General features: G+C 44.4%; 1 protein-coding gene across 1 annotated transcript in view; it reads right to left on the bottom strand.

Annotated features, from left to right (window-relative positions):
- wwtr1 (WW domain containing transcription regulator 1) overlaps positions 1-18,120 on the bottom strand; it is a 167,248-nt gene extending 149,128 nt beyond the window's left edge. The window contains exon 1 of the mRNA XM_063045370.1: positions 17,221-18,120. Coding sequence (XP_062901440.1) covers positions 17,221-17,630 — 410 coding nt within the window. The 5' untranslated portion in view covers positions 17,631-18,120. The remainder of the gene's footprint in view (positions 1-17,220) is intronic.
- Between the last annotated feature and the right edge of the window lie 1,097 nt (positions 18,121-19,217).

The following is a 19,217-nucleotide window of genomic DNA, read 5'->3' as shown; positions in this document are numbered from 1 at the left end:
TCCACAATCCAACAACCTGACAATGTCGTCATAATTCCACAATGTATGATGACTGACCATCCCAATAATCTTGCAAACCAGATCACTGTAATTCTCCTTACATATGAGGAAGTTCTTTTCAGCAGAATTATAAAACACATTCAGTGGCCAATTCATTAGGTACACCTGAACACCTGCTTGTTTATGCAAATATCTAATCAGCCAATTATGTAGCCATAACTCATTGCATAAAAGCATGTAGACATGATCAAAAGGTTCAGTTGTTGTTCAGACCAAACATCAGAATGGGGAAGAAATGTCATCTAAGTGACTTTGACCATGGAATGATTGTTGGTGCCAGACGGGGTGATTTGAGTATCTCAGAAACTGCCGATCTCTTGGGAATTTCATACACAACTGTCTCTAAAGTTTACAGAGAATGGTTATACTGGTTAGTAGGTTCATTGGTCTCAGCGGCGGGAACCAAACCACGATCTTACAGCTGGTACTGTGAAGCCCCGCGTTAACTGCTACACTCCCGTGCTATGCCTCCTCCAAACCTTTCCATCAAACAGTGAAACAACTATTTTACGAAACTATCCATTTTCAGAAGTGTCCTCAAACCAACATTTTCCAGCACCTGCGTGTCACTTCGCATGCTGGGTCTCTAAGTACAGGTCCTCTGCAGCTTATGAACGTCTACCTAATAGACAGCCCATGCATATGAACCAGCGGTTGATAGACCGGAGAGGTGGATTTAACGGCTGCTCTGGAGCCACGGATGGGAACCTGGCTCGAGGCCACATTTCCAACTTGCAAGCTGTTTGTGCTGGAAGAGTTGTAGTGCTCTGAAATGTAGTGAAAACAGTGCTTATCAGTGTGATTTCTCATCAGTGGCAGGAGAACATAACTACAGAGCTACAGCCAGTCCTTAATATACAAAAAGAATGACTTCACAGAAAAACATTTTGTTGAATGAAGTTTTGTAAATCAAAAATGCTGGACAATATACTGTACATTGTAGGTACTTTGGTAAAGTGGAGGTGGACTTGAATTGGTTAAAACAGAGCAGAGTCCTCATTAAGGAGTCAGCATTGGAAAGGGGTACTGGTTCTAGTTCATGGGCGTTAACATCTCTGAGGATTTATCCTGGGCCCCGACATATTGATGCAATCACAAAGAGGGCACGACAGCGGCTATATTTCACTAGGAGCTCGAGGAGAATTGAGATGTCGCCAAAGACTCTGGTAAATTTCTACAGACGTACCAAGTGCATTCTGACTGGTTGCGTCACCACCTGGTATGGAGGCTCTGATGCACAGGATTGGACAGAGCGCAGAGGGTGCTCCTGCACGGGCACTAGCCTCCCTACCATCGAGGACACCTTCAAAACGTGGTGCCTCAGGCAGGTGACATCCATCATTAAGAATCCTCAGGACAAGCTGTCTTCTCATCAGGATGGAGATACAGGAACCTAAAGACCCACACTTAATGCTTTAGGAATAGCTTCTTCCCCTCTGCCATCAGATTTCTGAACAGCTAATGAACCCATGAACACTATCTCACTACTTTGTTTTTTTTTGCACAATTTATATATTGTAACACAGAAACATAGAAACACAGAAAACCTACAGCACAATACAGGCCCTTTGGCCCACAAAGCTGTGTCGAACATGTACTTACTTTAGATATTACCTAGGGTTACCCATAGCCCTCTATGTTTCTATATACCTGTCCAGGAGTCTCTTAAAAGACCCTATTGTATCCGCCACCACCACCGTCGCCAGCAGCCCATTCCACGCACTCACCATTCTCTGTGTAAAAAACGTACCCCTGATGTCTCCTCTGTACCTACTTCCCAGCACCTTAAAACTGTGCCCTCTCATGATAGCCATTTCAGCCCTGGGAAAAAGCCTCTGGCTATCCACACGATCATTGCCTCTAGTAACCTATAGTAATTTTTGATGTCTTGTACTGTACTGTTGCTGCAAAACAACAAATTTCATGACTTATGTCAGTGATAGTAAACCTGATTCTGATTCTGACTAGATCTGTAAATCAAAGATATTTAGCAGAGAGTCTATGGAATTGTAATGCAAGTTTTAATAGGGAGGTCATTAGGAGATGCAATGTACAGCCAGAAGCCACTTTATTAGCTACTTCCTGTACTTGATAAAGTGGCCACTGAGTGGATGTTCATGGTCTGCTGCTGTAGCCAGTCACTTCAAGGCTTGACATGTTATGAATTCAGAGATGCTCTTCTGCACACCAACGTGTGGTTATTTGAGTTACTGTCGCCTTCTTGTCAGCTTGAACCAGTCTGGCCATTCTCCTCTGACTCTCTCATTAACAAGGCATTTTCACTCACAGAACTGTCTCTCACTGGATGTTTGTTTCTGTTTCTCGCATCATTCTCTGCAACCTCTAGAGACTGTTGTGCATGAAAATCCCAGGAGATCAGCAGTTTCTGAGATACTCAAACCACCCCATCTGGCACCGACAATCATTCCACGGTCAAAGTCACTTTAGATCACATTTCCGTCCCCATTCTGATGTTTGGTCTGAACAGCAACTGAACCTCTTGACCAAGTCTGCATGCTTTTATGTACTGTGTTGCTGCCACACAATTGGCTGATTAGATATTTGCATTAACGAGTAGGTGTGCAGGTGGATCTAATAAAGTGGCCTCTGAGTGTACACTGTATAACTGAATCTTTGCAGTTTTGACACATTGTGTGCTAGGTACTGCTATGAGTTACTGTCTTCATTAAAGGACGTGCTGTTGATAAATCCTGCTAATAGCTATAAAAGCAGCAGATGTGTCTACCAACACTACACACTAGGCACACCAGCCAAGTTGGACAGCTAAAAATACTTAAACACCAGGTTTTTCCATTTAAACCCCTGGAAAAACCTGGTGTTTAAGGATGTGATCAGGCTGGTCTGGCGGTATGCAAGATCAAATGATGAGATGGGGCAGCACTGTAGTGTAGCATCTAGTGGAACGCCATTAGAGAGACAGCGATTCGGGTTCATTTCCCGTCTCTGCCTGTAAGGAGTTTGCACATTCTCCCTGTGACTGTGTGGTTTTCCTCCCACAGTCCAGAGACATGTGGGGCAGTAGGTCAATTGGCTACACGGGTGTAATCCGACGGTGCGGGCTAGTTCAGCCAGAAGGGCCTGATACCACTCTGTAGAAAGAACAAGCGACATGACAATAACAGACAAACATCTGCCTCCACAGCTTTGACTCCCTGTTGTTTATCTCACTTCTGGGTAGTTAGTCCATATCACAAGTAATTAAGAGATAGTTCTCTTTGATAAAGAGCTTTTTCCATGGAGGTGGTGCAGTATTGGTTCACCAGGTTGGTTCGAGATGAAGGGAGATTGAGCCTCATGGGACTATACTCACTGTAATTCAGAAGAGTGAGAAGGGATTTTATAGAAACATAAAATTATGAAAGGGATAGATTAAGATAGAGGCAGGAAAGTTGTTTTCACTGATAAGTGAAACTAGAACTAGGAGACATGGCCTCAAGATTTGGAGGAATAGATTTAGGACTGGGATGAGGAGAAACTGCTTTTCACAGAGAGTGGTGAATCTGTGGAATTCTCTGCCCAGTGAAGTATTAGAAGTTACCTCATTAAATATATTTATGATACTGTTAGACTTCTGAATACTGTATTGGGGAATTTAGTGCTCTGGGGAAAAGGCAGGTAGATGGAGCTGTCCATAACCAGATCAGCCATGATCTTATTGAACGGTGGAACCGGTTCAACAAGCCAGTTTGTCTACTCCTGATCCTTGTTCTTATTATGTTCTTTATAACTAGCAGTACGTCACCATTCATTGTCCTGCAGGCATTCACAAAGAAATACAACAGAATCAATGGAAATCTTCACACAAAGACTGACAAGCAACCAATGTGCAAAAGACAAACTGTGCAACTAATAAACAAACAAACAAATAAATAATGCTGAGAAATGAGTTGTAGAGTCATTGAAAATGAGTTGATAGGTTGAGGAATCAGTTTAGAGTTGAGGTTATTCATGGTGGTCAGGAGCCTGATGGTTGAGGAGTAATAACTGTTCCTGAATCTGGTGGAATGGGACCCGAGACCTCTGCATTTTCTTCCCAATGGCAGTAGCATCTACAGCGATAAATAATTAGTCAACTTTTCGGGCAGACATCCTTCATCAATCCAGGGAGAATTGTGGGATGGTAGCATAGCAGATAGTGTATCACTTTTGTGCAGACCGTGACCGGGGTTAAATTCCATAAGGAGTTTGTATGTTCTGCCTGTGACTGCGCGGGTTTCCTCCCACATTTCAAAGATATAGTTATGGTTAGTGAGTTGAGATCATTTACACACTAGGGGCAATTTACAATGGCCAATTAAATTACCAACCTCATAAAGTCATAGAACAATGCAGCACCGAAACAGGCCCTTCAGCCCATCTAGTCCATGCCAAACTGTTGATCTGCCTAGTCCCATTGACCTGAGCCCGGACCATACCCCTCCAAACCCCTCCCATTCTTGTATTGATCCAAATTTCTCTGTTGAAATCAAACCCCTATCCACCACTTCTGTTGGCAGCTTGTTCTATGTGTTTTTTTTGGGGGGGGGCAGGATTTGGGATATAGCCTGAGCACCCAAAGGAAACCCATGTGATCACAGAGAGAACATGCAAACTCCGTACAGACTACACCAGAGGTCAGTCTGGGTCCCTGGAGCTGTGAAGCGGCAACGTTTGAATTATGGAGAGTTTTTAAAATGAAAAATGGGGTAGACTCATAAAATTAACAATTCCAGAAGATGCACATACTTTTAAAGCTGACTTGGGAACAGAAAGTCAATTCAAACAACCAGGTCTTCTGCCTCAGCTTCCTTTATAGACATGTTCCAACAAGTTCTGGGTCAGACCTGCTTGACAAGTTGTGCCAAAGCCTTTCTATAAACATAAACATATTTATAATATAAAGCCCAACTGGTAACAACACCCCTAATAATTCTGGCCCATGCCCTCCAAATCCTCTGTAAATTAAACAGGTGAGATAAATATAGGCAGATTAACCATTGACGGTTAAAGGGTCTGCATTAATAAGTACCTGAATCCATTCTAAAATCCAACATCTAACCCCCATGGTGTCAGTAACACAACGGAAAACGCTCATTGCAAACCTGTCAATGCTCTTCCTCCTTTCCTTTGTCCTGACTTATTCAGGATACACAATATTCATGTGAAGTGTGTCTCCAGTAATATGTAGAAAGGCAATATTGTGGAGATGCAAGGGTACATGTTGTGCTGGAGGGGATGCAGGGCCAGAAGCTCAACTTGGGTGTTGCACAAGGGCCCAAAGTTGTGGACAGTTTAATTCAGCTGATAGCAAGTTAAGGTTGGTGACTGGAAAAAATTATCTACTTATTTATTGATCACAGGCACTTCGAAACATACAGTGAAATGCACCATTTCCATCAACAGCCAACACAACCCAAGGATGTTCTGGCGGGTAGCCTGCAAGTGTTGGCAGGCGTTGTGGTGCCAATCCGGCATGCCCACAATGTTCAGCGGATCAATACTAACAACAACAACAACAAACAGCAAAATAAGCCCCTTTCCTCCTACCAGCCACCTACCTACCAACATACACGCAGACCAAACTCTAATCCCAGGACAGGCCACCTATAGGCTTCCAGTGGACTCATAGATATTGGGAACACACTAAAGACTATGGAGGGAAGTTAAAGGCAAAGTCTAGGCTTTCCATGAAGAAAACACTGATAGACATTTACTGGGTCAGGATATTAAGGCATAAATTATGATAGATAAATGCAAGTAGGTGCAGGTCATTTCTGAACGGTGGAGCAGGTTCATGGGGCATAGAGAGATCACCCCCTCTTTCTACAATGCTATCCAAAGCCTTCTAGACCATAAGACGTTGGAGCAGAATTAGGCCATTTAGCCCATCTAAAAGGCACAGGAAATGTCCAAATGAGATTGTTACCCATTCTTTTGTGAGCAAACTGCTGATGTTATTAAATGTTCAGCTTAAAACTCCCTAAATCTTGCAACACTGTTGCCCTTGCGTTGAAGGCATGTCCCCAGTGATATTAAATAAGGAGAGAAAGGATTCTGATCCAGTAACAATAACAAATTGGCGACATATTTCCCAGTCAAGATGGTGCTCAATGGGAGGGTCCCCTTAAGGGAGTGGCACACCCTTGTCCTCAGAGAGGTCTCAACAAGTTGCTGCACTCCATTTTGTAACTGGTATACACTGCTGATGCTGGAGCGGTTGAGAGATGCCGTCGTTGAACGTTAGAAAGCTCAGAATGGAATCACCATGGAGCGAAGTGTACATGTAGAAGATGACAAGGTCATTGACAGATTCTTGAGGGACTCCTTGCAGGACAGAGAGGGAAATGAAACCATTTCCAGATCTCTCTGCCAACGATGTGGTGTTTAGTATAAATCCATGTAAGAGCAGCGTCAACAAGACTGGTGCTGGGGTGGGGAGATGTGGCGCATCATATCAAGGGGACGTCAAGGAGGAGGAAGAGCAACGTGGCCACGAGTCACAGAGGAAGTCAATGGTGACCTTGTTTCCCTGCCCCAGCTTGCAGTCATGAAAGGGGCAGAAACCCAAGAGGAGAGATGAAGAAGCAGAGTTACAGCAATCATGGGTACAGGTTGGGAGGGAGAAAGACAGTGATGAGAAAAGCATGTTTGGAAATGAGAATCAGAGGTGGGTCTTATGGAGAAGATCAGAGGAATTTAGAGAATATCTAGATTGAGATGACGGACCAGAGTTAAGAAGGAAGAGAGCTGTAGTGAAGTCCAGTGGTTAAGATGAAGGAATGGCAGATGTAGATGATTGTACCAAGCTGTGGCTGAACCTGAGTTCTTGGCATCCATTGCTTTAAGGATTTTAATAACACTTTGTTAGGTAAAACTGTCCACAATTAAGAAAAACAACCTGCCTTTATCCACAGGGAACAAGAGCCCATGATAGACTTCTCTCCCAAGAATACCAGAACAAAGTCTGGGCAATGTCATGTGGGTAATTATAGTATTAGGTCAGTATGTTAAAAGTTTCAAAGCTCTGCTGAATCATTCCATGACTTGAATGTGGGCACCAGATATTCACACAGCAACGAGTCATCAAGTCAAAAGCAATCACAGTATTAACAATTTTCGTAGGGAGTCAAACATCTTGTAGAAACCTAGGGAAACATTTCAGGACATGGACAACGAGCTACAAGAGTTTGAGTTCTTATTGCCTTACTATTCGCTCACTTGTCAAACACACACCTTGCTGTGTGTGCGAGATAGACACATGTAGAGACACAGGCATAAACACACACAGAGCCAGAAACAAGATTAATATCACTGGCATAGGTCATGCAATTTGTTGTTTTGCGGCAGCAGTACACTGCAATACATAATAATAAAAAGTATAATAAATTAAAGATATAGTGCAAAAAGAGAAGAGAAAAAAATACTGAGGCAGTATTTCTGGGTTCATTGCTCATTCAGAAATCTGATGGTGGAAGGGAAGAAGCCGTTCCCGAAATATTGAGGATGTATCTTCAGTCACCTGTACCTCCTCCATCAACGGCAGCAATGAGAACAGGGCATGTTCTGAGTGATGGAAGTCCTTAATAATGGATGCTGACTTTATGAGGCATCGTCTTTTGGAGGTTTCCTGGATGCTGGGGAGGCTAGTGCCCATGACAGAGACTAGCCTCTTAAGTTTCATGTGATGCACACTGACACTCACATGAAAGTAAATACGTGAAAGCAAATGCATACACATGCAAACATGTTTACCAAGATGAAAGAAGAATTTTTGTCAACTTAATTTAAATAATGTTAAGCATTCTTAAAAATCTCAAACAAACACACACACATTTTGGTTAAGAATTTTATGCAGCCTTTCAATATCAGGGTTCTACAAAATGTTCTCATAGAATTACAGGATGTCATAGGATGTCATTAGAATTATATTGCTTAATTACCACTTTGTAAGTACTAGTGTTTGACGGAATCAGATATAAAATTACTCATGCATCCTTCTTTCCCTAACATTTAGTGGGTTAGGACATTTAGTGAGCAAAGGCAGTTGAAACCATTTAAAGTTCAAAGTTCGAAGTAAATTTATTATCCATGTACATAGACGTCACCATATACACCGCTACCTTGAGACTCAGTTTCTTACATGCATTCACAGTAGAACTTGGAAATACAACAGAATCAATGAAAAATTAAACACAAAGACAGACCAACAATAATGTACAAAAGAAGACAAACTGTGCAAATTTAATTAAATAGATAATACTGAGAAAGTAAAATGTAGACTCCTTTACAAGTTCGTAGACTGTGGAGTCCATTCTGAGATGAGGCGAGTGGAGTCATCCACTCTGATTCAGAATCCTGATGGTTGAAGAGTTACAACTGTTCCTGAACCTGGTGGCGTGGGACCAGAGGCTGGTGTTATTTATTTGCCTTTCCTAATTTGATGTCACCAACTGGCGTTCTGAACTATCGATAATTCACCCGGTAGGTTCCAGCAGGAAAGTCTTAACACAGAAGCATGTCTGTTGTTGCAGCACTGATCTGCTTTTGACATTAGTACTGTCATCTGCATTATAATGAGTGGAAGATCAATTGGCCCTGGACATGAAGTCATTAACAGCAGTGAGCTACGTCCAGGCATCACTGTGCAAAAAGAAAAGTGGCATCAACTGACTATATTCCCACCAGTGTGATCACTTGAAACACATATAACATTCTCATAAGGGGCTGTCCATTGATGGGTCTTCAAGTGGCTATAGAGGCTGATCTGGGAGCCTCATACTTTAGTCAGAGGGTGGTAAATCTGTGGAATTTGTTGCCATGAGCGGTGTGAAGTCATTGGGTATATTTAAGGCAGAGATAGATGGGTTCTTGATTAGCCAGGCTATCAAAGGGTATAGGGTGAAGGCAGGGGAGTGGGGATGACTGGAAGAATCGGATCGGCCCATGATCGAATGGCTGAGCAGACTCGATGGGCCGAATGGCCTACTTCTGCTCCTATATCTTATGGTCTTATGGGCTTGTATTCTGGTGTAGTGTGGGCAAGATTGAGTGGTGGCTGTGGTTAGTGGTTGGGTCATTTGGTTGTTCAGTCCCACCTTTTGCGCTCCCATCTATGCTTCTTTTAAAACCTGTTATAGCAGGGGTTCCCAGCCTGAAGTACATAGACTCTTTGCTTATTGGTGTTGGTCCATGCCATTAAAAAAAAGCTGGACACCCCTGTATTATAGGGTAAGGAGACAGCAGGAAAAAATGTCCATATTGAAGGTGACCAACCCTGTTTGTGCCTCCACAGATACTGCCTGTCACACTGAGTATTTCTAACTTTTATTTTCAGTTTTTCAAAATCTGCAGTACTCTGCTTTTGTCTGTTAGCACTGAACTGAGACAGTGACATGGAGGCCCTCTTCAAAGGACAGTTCAAAGTTAACCATATTAGTCAAACACCAGCTCTTCAGTCATGTCAACCATCACGCACGTTTACACCAAACCTACACCAATCCCATTTTAATCCATCAAATATTCTATTAAATCGCTCACATCGACACACAAAAGGCCAATGGCCAATTAAACTAGCAAATGGGATCACCACAAGGAGAGCCACACAGTCACAGGGCGAACATGCAAACTCCGAATGGTCAGCACCAGAGATGAGGATTGAACTGGGGCCACATGGCTAAACCAATTGCTGGAGTTCTGGAGTCCGACAAATAGTCAAGCCAACTGAGGGTAGCAGGTTTCCTTCCCTGAAAAGAATTAATAGGCCAAATAGTTTGTTATGGGAATCACCAAATTTTCATTCCGGAGTTGAGTTAATTATACTTAAAACTTCCCAGCTCCAAAGGTGGGATTCAAACATCTAGATTTAGACTATCAACCCAGTCCTTTGGATTACTAACTCAAATAATCTTACAACAGCGCCTCCAAACTCCGCTACCTCACACAGAATTAAACAGGATTAGTTGCGACTTTGATAAGTGTTAGCTGTTGACAACAAGATAAATTGTTATTTCTGGTGGAATCGAGAGAAAACAGGAAGATGCTAGATTTACAAGCAGCTGAACTGTTAATGGGATTGCTGATTTTCTTCAATAATACCTTGTGACAAACTACCACTGCAATATTTCAGAAAACTGGATCTGGAACACAGAAAAGATTGGAACGATCAACTAAACTCAGACTCAGCAAAAAAAAAGGCTCACAGAGTTGTCACTGAGTGAACCCACAACCTTTCATATTTCAAAGTTGCTGGTGAACGCAGCAGGCCAAGCAGCATCTGTAGGAAGAGGCGCAGTCGACGTTTCAGGCCGAGACCCTTCGTCAGGACTAACTGAAGGAAGAGTGAGTAAGGGATTTGAAAGTTGGAGGGGGAGGGGGAGATCCAAAATGATAGGAGAAGACAGGAGGGGGAGGGATAGAGCCGAGAGCTGGACAGGTGATTGGCAAAAGGGATACGAGAGGATCATGGGACAGGAAGTCCGGGAAGAAAGACAAGGGGGGGGTGACCCAGAGGATGGGCAAGAGGTATATTCAGAGGGACAGAGGGAGAAAAAGGAGAGTGAGAGAAAGAATGTGTGCATAAAAATGAGTAACAGATGGGGTACGAGGGGGAGGTGGGGCCTTAGCGGAAGTTAGAGAAGTCGATGTTCATGCCATCAGGTTGGAGGCTACCCAGACGGAATATAAGGTGTTGTTCCTCCAACCTGAGTGTGGCTTCATCTTTACAGTAGAGGAGGCCGTGGATAGACATGTCAGAATGGGAATGGGATGTGGAATTAAAATGTGTGGCCACTGGGAGATCCTGCTTTCTCTGGCGGACAGAGCGTAGATGTTCAGCAAAGTGGTCTCCCAGTCTGCGTCGGGTCTCACCAATATATAAAAGGCCACATCGGGAGCACCGGACGCAGTATATCACCCCAGTCGACTCACAGGTGAAGTGATGCCTCACCTGGAAGGACTGTTTGGGGCCCTGAATGGTGGTAAGGGAGGAAGTGTAAGGGCATGTGTAGCACTTGTTCCGCTTACACGGATAAGTGCCAGGAGGGAGATCAGTGGGGAGGGATGGGGGGGACGAATGGACAAGGGAGTTGTGTAGGGAGCGATCCCTGCGGAATGCAGAGAGAGGGGGGGAGGGAAAGATGTGCTTAGTGGTGGGATCCCGTTGGAGGTGGCGGAAGTTACGGAGAATAATATGTTGGACCCGGAGGCTGGTGGGGTGGTAGGTGAGGACCAGGGGAACCCTATTCCTAGTGGGGTGGTGGGAGGATGGAGTGAGAGCAGATGTACGTGAAATGGGGGAGATGCGTTTAAGAGCAGAGTTGATAGTGGAGGAAGGGAAGCCCCTTTCTTTAAAAAATGAAGACATCTCCCTCGTCCTAGAATGAAAAGCCTCATCCTGAGAGCAGATGCGGCGGAGACGGAGGAATTGCGAGAAGAGGATAGCGTTTTTGCAAGAGACAGGGTGAGAAGAGGAATAGTCCAGATAGCTGTGAGAGTCAGTAGGCTTATAGTAGACATCAGTGGATAAGCTGTCTCCAGAGACAGAGACAGAAAGATCTAGAAAGGGGAGGGAGGTGTCGGAAATGGACCAGGTAAACTTGAGGGCAGGGTGAAAGTTGGAGGCAAAGTTAATAAAGTCAACGAGTTCTGCATGCGTGCAGGAAGCAGCGCCAATGCAGTCGTCGATGTAGCGAAGGAAAAGTGGGGGACAGATACCATATTTGTTCTTGCACTTTTAAGTTTTAGTCAAGGTCCGCCTATAACTACCCACAGATCGTACTCTTTGTACAATTTAAAAAAACCACTTTGGTGAGCTTATAGCAATTCTTAATTGTATTTCTTTAGATTAAAACCTCAAGGGTGTGGAATAATCACAAACAAAACAGTTCAGAATAGTAATTAAAGTTCTGGCATTGCAAAACAACTGTTTGCTTGCTTCCTGATGTATATTTACAGTATGTAGCAGATGGGAACAGTTCTGAAGAAGCTACTGTGCCTTAACTTGGTAGTCTTGTGCTGGAGGATTGAGTGTCCTACTCAGCAACACTAAAAAAAAATGCACAAAATCTGCCAAGAAAAGAGCCCTGATGGTTTTAGAAGTCTGATGTCATATAATACTCCTACCGTCCCTGTCAGGGTTGTCATCTTACAGACATGCAGCTGCATATTCCCATCCACTGCCAGTCGAAACAACAGTTTCCCAGGGAGTCTGTGGTACTGTGGGGGCCCAGGGTTTGTTCAGAGCATTTCTGCATCCCACAGTCACTTGGGCATTTGGGAAAAACAACTCACAGTGAGGAAGTGTCAGATATTCTTTTCACCATCAAGGACAACACAGTGCCCTGTATTCCTCAGATTTTCATATATTCACTGTCCCTTGCAGGGGGTACAACAATACCCACCTCTGACCTTCCCCTACCTGGCTCGACCTGCCTGTCGTACTCCATCAATCACCTCACACTTCTGTCCTATCCCTCCTCTGCCTTACACCTGCTAGCTCCGCCTCGCAATGTACCATCCAAAATGTTAACGATGACCTCCCTGCCCTACAGATGCTGCTCGACCTGCTGCTCCAGATGCCAGCATCTCTTAGAACATAAAAAGTTCAGCACAGTTACAAGCCCTTCGGCCTACAATGCTATGCCAACTTTTTAACCCGCTCTAAGCGTTCTGTCCTACGTTGCCCTCCATTTTTCTCCCACCTAAGGGTCTCTTAAATGCCTCTAATGTCTCTGCCTCTACCAACACTCCCAGCAGGACATCCACGCACCCACCACTCTGTGTAAAATAAAACTCCCTCTGGCATCCTTCCCTATACTTCCCTCCAATCACCTTAAAATTGTGCTCCCTGGTATTATCAATTTCCACCCTGGTAAAAAGTCTTTGGCATTCAACTCTATCTATGCCTCTTATAACCTTGTACACCTACATCAAGTCCTCTCTCATCCACCCTCGTTCCAAAAAGAAAAGCCCTAATTCGCTCAAGCTGTCTTGTGTCTCCAAAGTTCTTTACTGACTGGGTTTGCATGGGAAGGCCTGGAAATTTGACCTGTAGACCAGAGTTCAAATTTCTCCAATTAAATACAGCTTATAACAGCAATTGTGACCACGAAAGTAACAGATTGTTGTAGTGACTCAACAGGTTCTCTCTGCAACACACAGAGAAGGAACTCTGCAAGTCAGGCAGCGTCAATGGAGAGCAAAAAACATCGTTTCGGACTGAGACCCTTCATCAGGACTCCTATTGCTTGTTAGGGAAGGGGATTTTCCAGCTTCACCTGGACTGGCTCATACTCTCAGTGACACTTTATTAGGTACATTGTATACTAATAAAGTGGGCACTGACTGTATGCTCATGATCTCCTGCTGATCTGACCCATCCACTGCAAGATTTGATGGGTTGTACAATCAGAGATGTTCTTCTGCACACCAATGTAGTAATGTGTGGTTATTCGAGTTACTGTTGCCTTCCTGTCAGCCTGAACCAGTCCAGCCATTCTCCTCTGACCTCTCTATTAACGAGGCATTTTTGCCCGCAGAACTGACACTCACTGGACTTCTTTTCTTGGTTTCTCACACCATTCTCTGTAAACTCTAGAGACTGTTGTGTTTGAAAATCCTAGGAGATCAGCAGTTTCTGAGATACTTAAACCACCCCGTCTGGCACCAACAATCATTCCACCGTCAAAGTCACTTAGATCACATTTCTTCCCCATTCTGATGTTTTGGTCTGAACAACTGAGCCTCTTGACCATGTCTGCATGCTTTAATGTATTGAATTCCTGCCATACGATTGGCTGATTAGATTTGCATTAACAAACAGGTATACCTGATAAAGTGGCCACTGAGTGTTCGGTGAGCTCTCAGTGTTGTCAATTCTTCACTGCCTCCGCGGTTCAGGAACAATTAAGGACAGACATTGCCACTGGCATCCTCTGAATTAATAATGGTATTAGTAGTGTCAGGGCTGATATTTACCCTTTCACTAACACCTAAAAATAGACTCTCAGATGATTGTTACAGTGCTGCCTGTGGAAGCATCCTAACTAGTTGCTGAATTTCCAACAACAGTCATTACAGCTCAAAAGTATATAACTTCTGAAGTCACCCGTAACACACAGTCTTCACAGTAAAATCAAGGTACTGTGCAAAAGTCTTAGGTATATATATATATATATATATAACTGGGGTGCCTAAAACTTTAGTACAGTACAGTATTTGTCAACATGGAACAGAGAATGAGATTGTAAATCTGGCAGGAGCAAAGGATGTTGGGAATGGCGAGGGTGGAGTGCTACAGGAGGGGTGTGGGACAGGTGGCAGAGGAGTGCCAGGGCAGGGGGATGGCATGGGTGCAGACACACCCAGCCCTGAGACACCAGGCAAGGTTATTTGATTGTAAACAATTGGTTTATTGATCATTTCAGAATGTCTCTCTGGTGCTTCCTGCTCCCCCCCCTCTCCCTTCCCCTTTTCCCAACCATGATTCCCCTCTCCCTACCCCTCTTCCCACCCTTAGTCCACAATAGAGACCCGTATCAGAATCAGGTTTATCATCACTCATGTGGCATGAAATTTTGCTTTTATTTGTGTGGCAGTACAGTGCAATACATAAAATTACTGCTGTACCGCTAGATACACACATACATTATGTGCCTAAGACTTTTGCACAGTACTGCAGATTATTCCTTTCAATTGGGTGAAGAGATTGAAGACTGGTGTCTCAGCACTGGAAGCATTTTCATGACTTTATATCCTTAATAAAGAATGAATTATGTGCCATCAACTCAGATGGCAAAAATCAAAACTTGTGCCAAGAGAAGCAGTCTACACCAATATCAAAAGTCACTGTGTGGGCTGCAGGCTGACTTACACTTGGCAGAACCATTTTGTGGTTCTAGTAATGTTTGCTACAAGAGTTATTTGCTGTTTCAGATACAGGATAGTTTACACCCTGAGAAACTAAAATTGCTAGGTCTAGAAATTCTATTTAATAAACTTAGCTAAAATTGTACATTTTGTCAATGGATAATTGAAAAGAGAACAAGAACTGTCTTGATGGTTAATTCACTTAATATGCCAGTATTATGTAAATCAGGGCAGCTTCTTTCCACAAAGGGTGGTGTGTCTTTGGAATGAGCTGCCAGAAATAGTGGTTGAGGCAGGCACTTTCCAGGTTTTCCATCATATCCGACGATGACAAGAAACCAGTGTGGGAGAGTTTTCAAAAGTGGAAAAGCCGTTGCCCTGGGTCAGTTCCACGCTCTCGACCTCGGAAGTCCAGATCCAGTGCTATGAGTAGTCTTCCTTGGTTGCAGTGAATGATCATGATTTCCTCTGTGCCTCATTGTGCTCTTCACTCTCCACGAAGCGTTGCAGAACCGCCTTCCCGGCGGGCATAGCAGCCACATTTAAAAGCCAACTGGACAGGTACACAGATAGGGGAGGTTTAGAGGGCGATAGGCCAAATGTGGGCAGATGGGAACTGGAATTAGTTTTATTTCTGCCACATGTACCAAGGTGAAATGAAAGGGACCAGCTTGCGAGACAACAGGGTCAGCATGGGCGAGTTGGGCCGAAGGGCTTGTTCCCATGCTGTATGACTCTATGAGAATGGTTGTGAGAGGTTACAGATCAAGGATGTGATCAAAAGGGGAAATCACAAGGCTTAACAATGGCTAGCTCCCTCATCCCCAAAACAGGAACAGCAAGGTACCCTAAAAAAAAAGTGAATCAGGATGCTTAGCTAAGGAGGATAAGAGCATTATCACTCTTCACCCGGATTCAAATTCAGTGTAGATTTATACTCAGGTAGAAATCATTCTAACAACTGTTGGAATCTCATTAATAAGATCCCTCTAGTGGGTTATCATTGCCAGCCGGTGGTGCAGTAGCATCCGCGATGGCGGGTGGTTGCAGGTTCGAATCCAGCCGACTCCTTGCAGTCTTTCCATCCGTGCTGGGTTGAGTGTGAGCTAGCAACACAGCCTCCTAAAAAAACAAATGCTAAAGAAACAGCAAGGTTGCCACAAGGCGAGGAAAAGTGGGTTATCAGAGATTGAGATATTGAAGTCATGGGCACAGGGGTAGGTCATTCACCCCACTCAGTCAATACCAATTAGACCAGTCCATTCTGTCCACACTTGTATCTACTCCATACCACGCACCTAAACACCAGGGGCAATTTACAATGGTTAATTAACCCACCAACACTAACGCCTTTGAAATGGAGAATCCCACGGCCACAGGAAGGGGGAGCATGCAAACTCCACAAAGGTGGCAATGGGGGGTTAGGATTGCAGCTTGGTCCCGGGAGTTGGCAGTCAGGGGTTCTACCAGTTGTAGCGCTTCAGCACGCACATCAGTCCTACTGTTAAAGACGATACCATTACAGGCGGAGCGACATCGACACGGACAAAATCTCTGCGGGAACTAGTGCGGAGAGATCTGCGATGACAGCTCTGTGCCCCAAACGGAACTGCACAAGGCCGGTAGCGTTACCGGCTTCCTCGTAATGTCACATCACCTTTGCCAGCCTTGGCAAGCACAGAATGTCATTCAGAAACAAAAAAAACTCTTAAACGGAGTGTCCACTTGAGGCGTCGCGAACGGTTTGTCAATCACAGTCACCCCGCCCTTTCACTTGACTCTACCAATGCGAGCCAGCGTCCTCAATGAACCGTGATTAAAAGTACGCCGTGATTTGCCCAGACTCGGCGCACTCGACACTTGCCGGTGGATTTTGCAACTATCTTCGCACGGTTATCTCCTCCTAAGATCACACTATTCACTCACGGACCGTGACAAAGCAAATACTAATGTCATTAACAAACTCGATCCCTTTCACAAGAACAGCTCGGGTCAAATGCACTTTTATCCCCAAGTTGTGTCTCCCCACCCAATCTCTTGTCAAGATCTTGTTGGTGTTACTAAGGTCGCTCTGAATAAATAAACACAAACTGGGGGAGGGGGGTTAAGGGTTGAAGAGACACGGTGGAGGGTAAGATGTCAGGGAGATGGAGATGTCTCCACCAAAACAGACTACATTGTTAACAATCTGACATGTATTTGTTCCAGTGTTGAGATTGTATTATATGCAATACTATTAGAAAGTCTCATGAGTTCAGGGCGGTGAAAAGTTGCAAACAAAAGTTTGATACTCACTTTAAGAAGTATCTCTGGCCAGAGGGGGTCTTGGCCATCTCCCAGCCGGGGGGCAACGGGATATCGTCGATGTTATCGAAGGACTGCTGCCGGAGGTGTCCATACTGTTGCGGGTTGGGGTTCGCACTGACGGGCAGCGAGGCAGGAGAGGAATGCGAGCGAATGTGCTGCACTTGCAACTGGGGCAGGTTATTGCTGGAGTCCGTACTCGACTGCCGTGAGTGAGATCCCGAATCGGGCTGCTTGAAGAACGACTCGGGCAGCTTCCTCATTCTCATGGGCACCTGGTGCGGGACGGTTCCCGGTTTCGGATTCATCACCGCGTTAAATAGAGCTTCCAGGTCGGTCTCCGAGTCCCCCAAGACGCGAACGATGGTCTGTCCTGGCGGCGGAATAGGGTTTGGATCCATGGCAGACTTTGTGTATGAATTCAAAAAAAAATTAAATAGTAGAGTTTCGAAAACTTTTTTTTAAATAGTTAAAACTTTTTTTTTGTTTTTAAAAAAGAATTCCCTGCCCCCCTCCGAGGGAATCCAGTCTTCAAAAGTGCGGATGTAAAGGAATCAAAATGTTCATGATCGCCCCACTCCAAACTCTTGCCAAGTAAAAAAGTTAGGAAACTCAATTTTCAAGGAGTGCTCAATCAGCGTCGCTTTCGCTGGATAGAACTCCCCCTCTTTAATTATTCATGAGCTTCCCGTTCGGGGCTAGTTGACCTGAGCAAATCAGAACGGTGAAACTCACCGTGGAAAAAAAGCCTTTGTCAATTTCGCTCTCGCGCGCGCACACGTAGATATATGTGTAAACAAAACTTAAGATCCCAGCAACTTCACAACAAACTTTGACCCCCCCCTTCTTTTTGCAACTTTTAAATTTCTTTTTTTCCTTCTCCGGTGGTGGGAGGGCTTTCTATGTAGTCACAAACCAAGCGCGGGGAGAAGGGGAGAAAAATAGTTCTGAGTGTGGCTGCAGTTTCGGGGTAAGTGGAAATGAGCTTTGCGAGACTGTAATGAAAAGAAAATCGACAAAGAGAGGGAGAGACTTTGTCCCGGCTCGGTGCCAAGACGCACTGAAGGAATGTAGGATCCCGGTCGCAGAATCCAACTTTCGCCCACACCCTCTGATCGGCCGCTGATTCTCCCCCTTTTGTTTTTGAGTTGTGTGACCCTAAGAACGGCGAACGGACACGAAATCACTTTGCCTTTCTGTTATTGCCATATATGGAATCGGAGGAATTTTAATCCCCGCCTCCCTCCCCCACTCTATTTTTTTCTGTCACTCTATCTGACTGTTCTGACATTCAATCCCCTCCTCACTCATTCTGCTTGTTTTCCTCCTCGTGTTGGTGTTTGCCTTCCTTTCCCCTCTTTGTCAAGACCCCAGTTATACTGCCATTTTCCTGCTGACGATGGCAGCGCAGAAAGTTCGCGAGTGCCGGTACAACTACGAAAAGCCTTTTGAAAGCACCGCGGCCCCACTCACGTCACGTCAGTATTAACTCTTTCCGACAGGTGGGGACCCGGTTCTGTACCTGTAGCTCTTGAGTGAAACAATAGCAAAACTTCAAACCAGTCAAAATATATTTCCTTCTAAAAATATAGTTATTTTTTAAACTTTATCTCCTCTGTATAACACATACTGTAGGTATCTTATAAGCACGCTAGGAAGTCAGAAGGTCAGACAGCATCTATGGAAATGAATAAACAGTCGACGTTTCGGGTCGGGACCCTTCAACAGGACTGCTTGGCCTGCTGAATTCCTCCAGCATGTTGTGTGTGTTGATCTGGATTTTCGGCATCTGCAGAATCACTTGCGTTTAAGGAATTTAATCGTAATTATTTATACCTTGACTTTTCTTCAGACTAAAGTTATGACCTTTCGTTGCTACACTTGTGTTCATAGTTAGGTTTGAAGCTTGGCAAAAGGTGGTGTTCTTACACTGAGCCCCCAGGGCAGGCAGTGATAATCGGAGTTAAGAGGCCTTTTTGCTGTTACGC

Source organism: Mobula hypostoma, chromosome 4 (genome assembly GCF_963921235.1).
Source record: "Mobula hypostoma chromosome 4, sMobHyp1.1, whole genome shotgun sequence".
Lineage (NCBI taxonomy): Eukaryota > Metazoa > Chordata > Chondrichthyes > Myliobatiformes > Myliobatidae > Mobula > Mobula hypostoma.
Note: the sequence above shows the minus strand (reverse complement) of the source record. Positions and strands in the feature narration are given on the sequence as shown.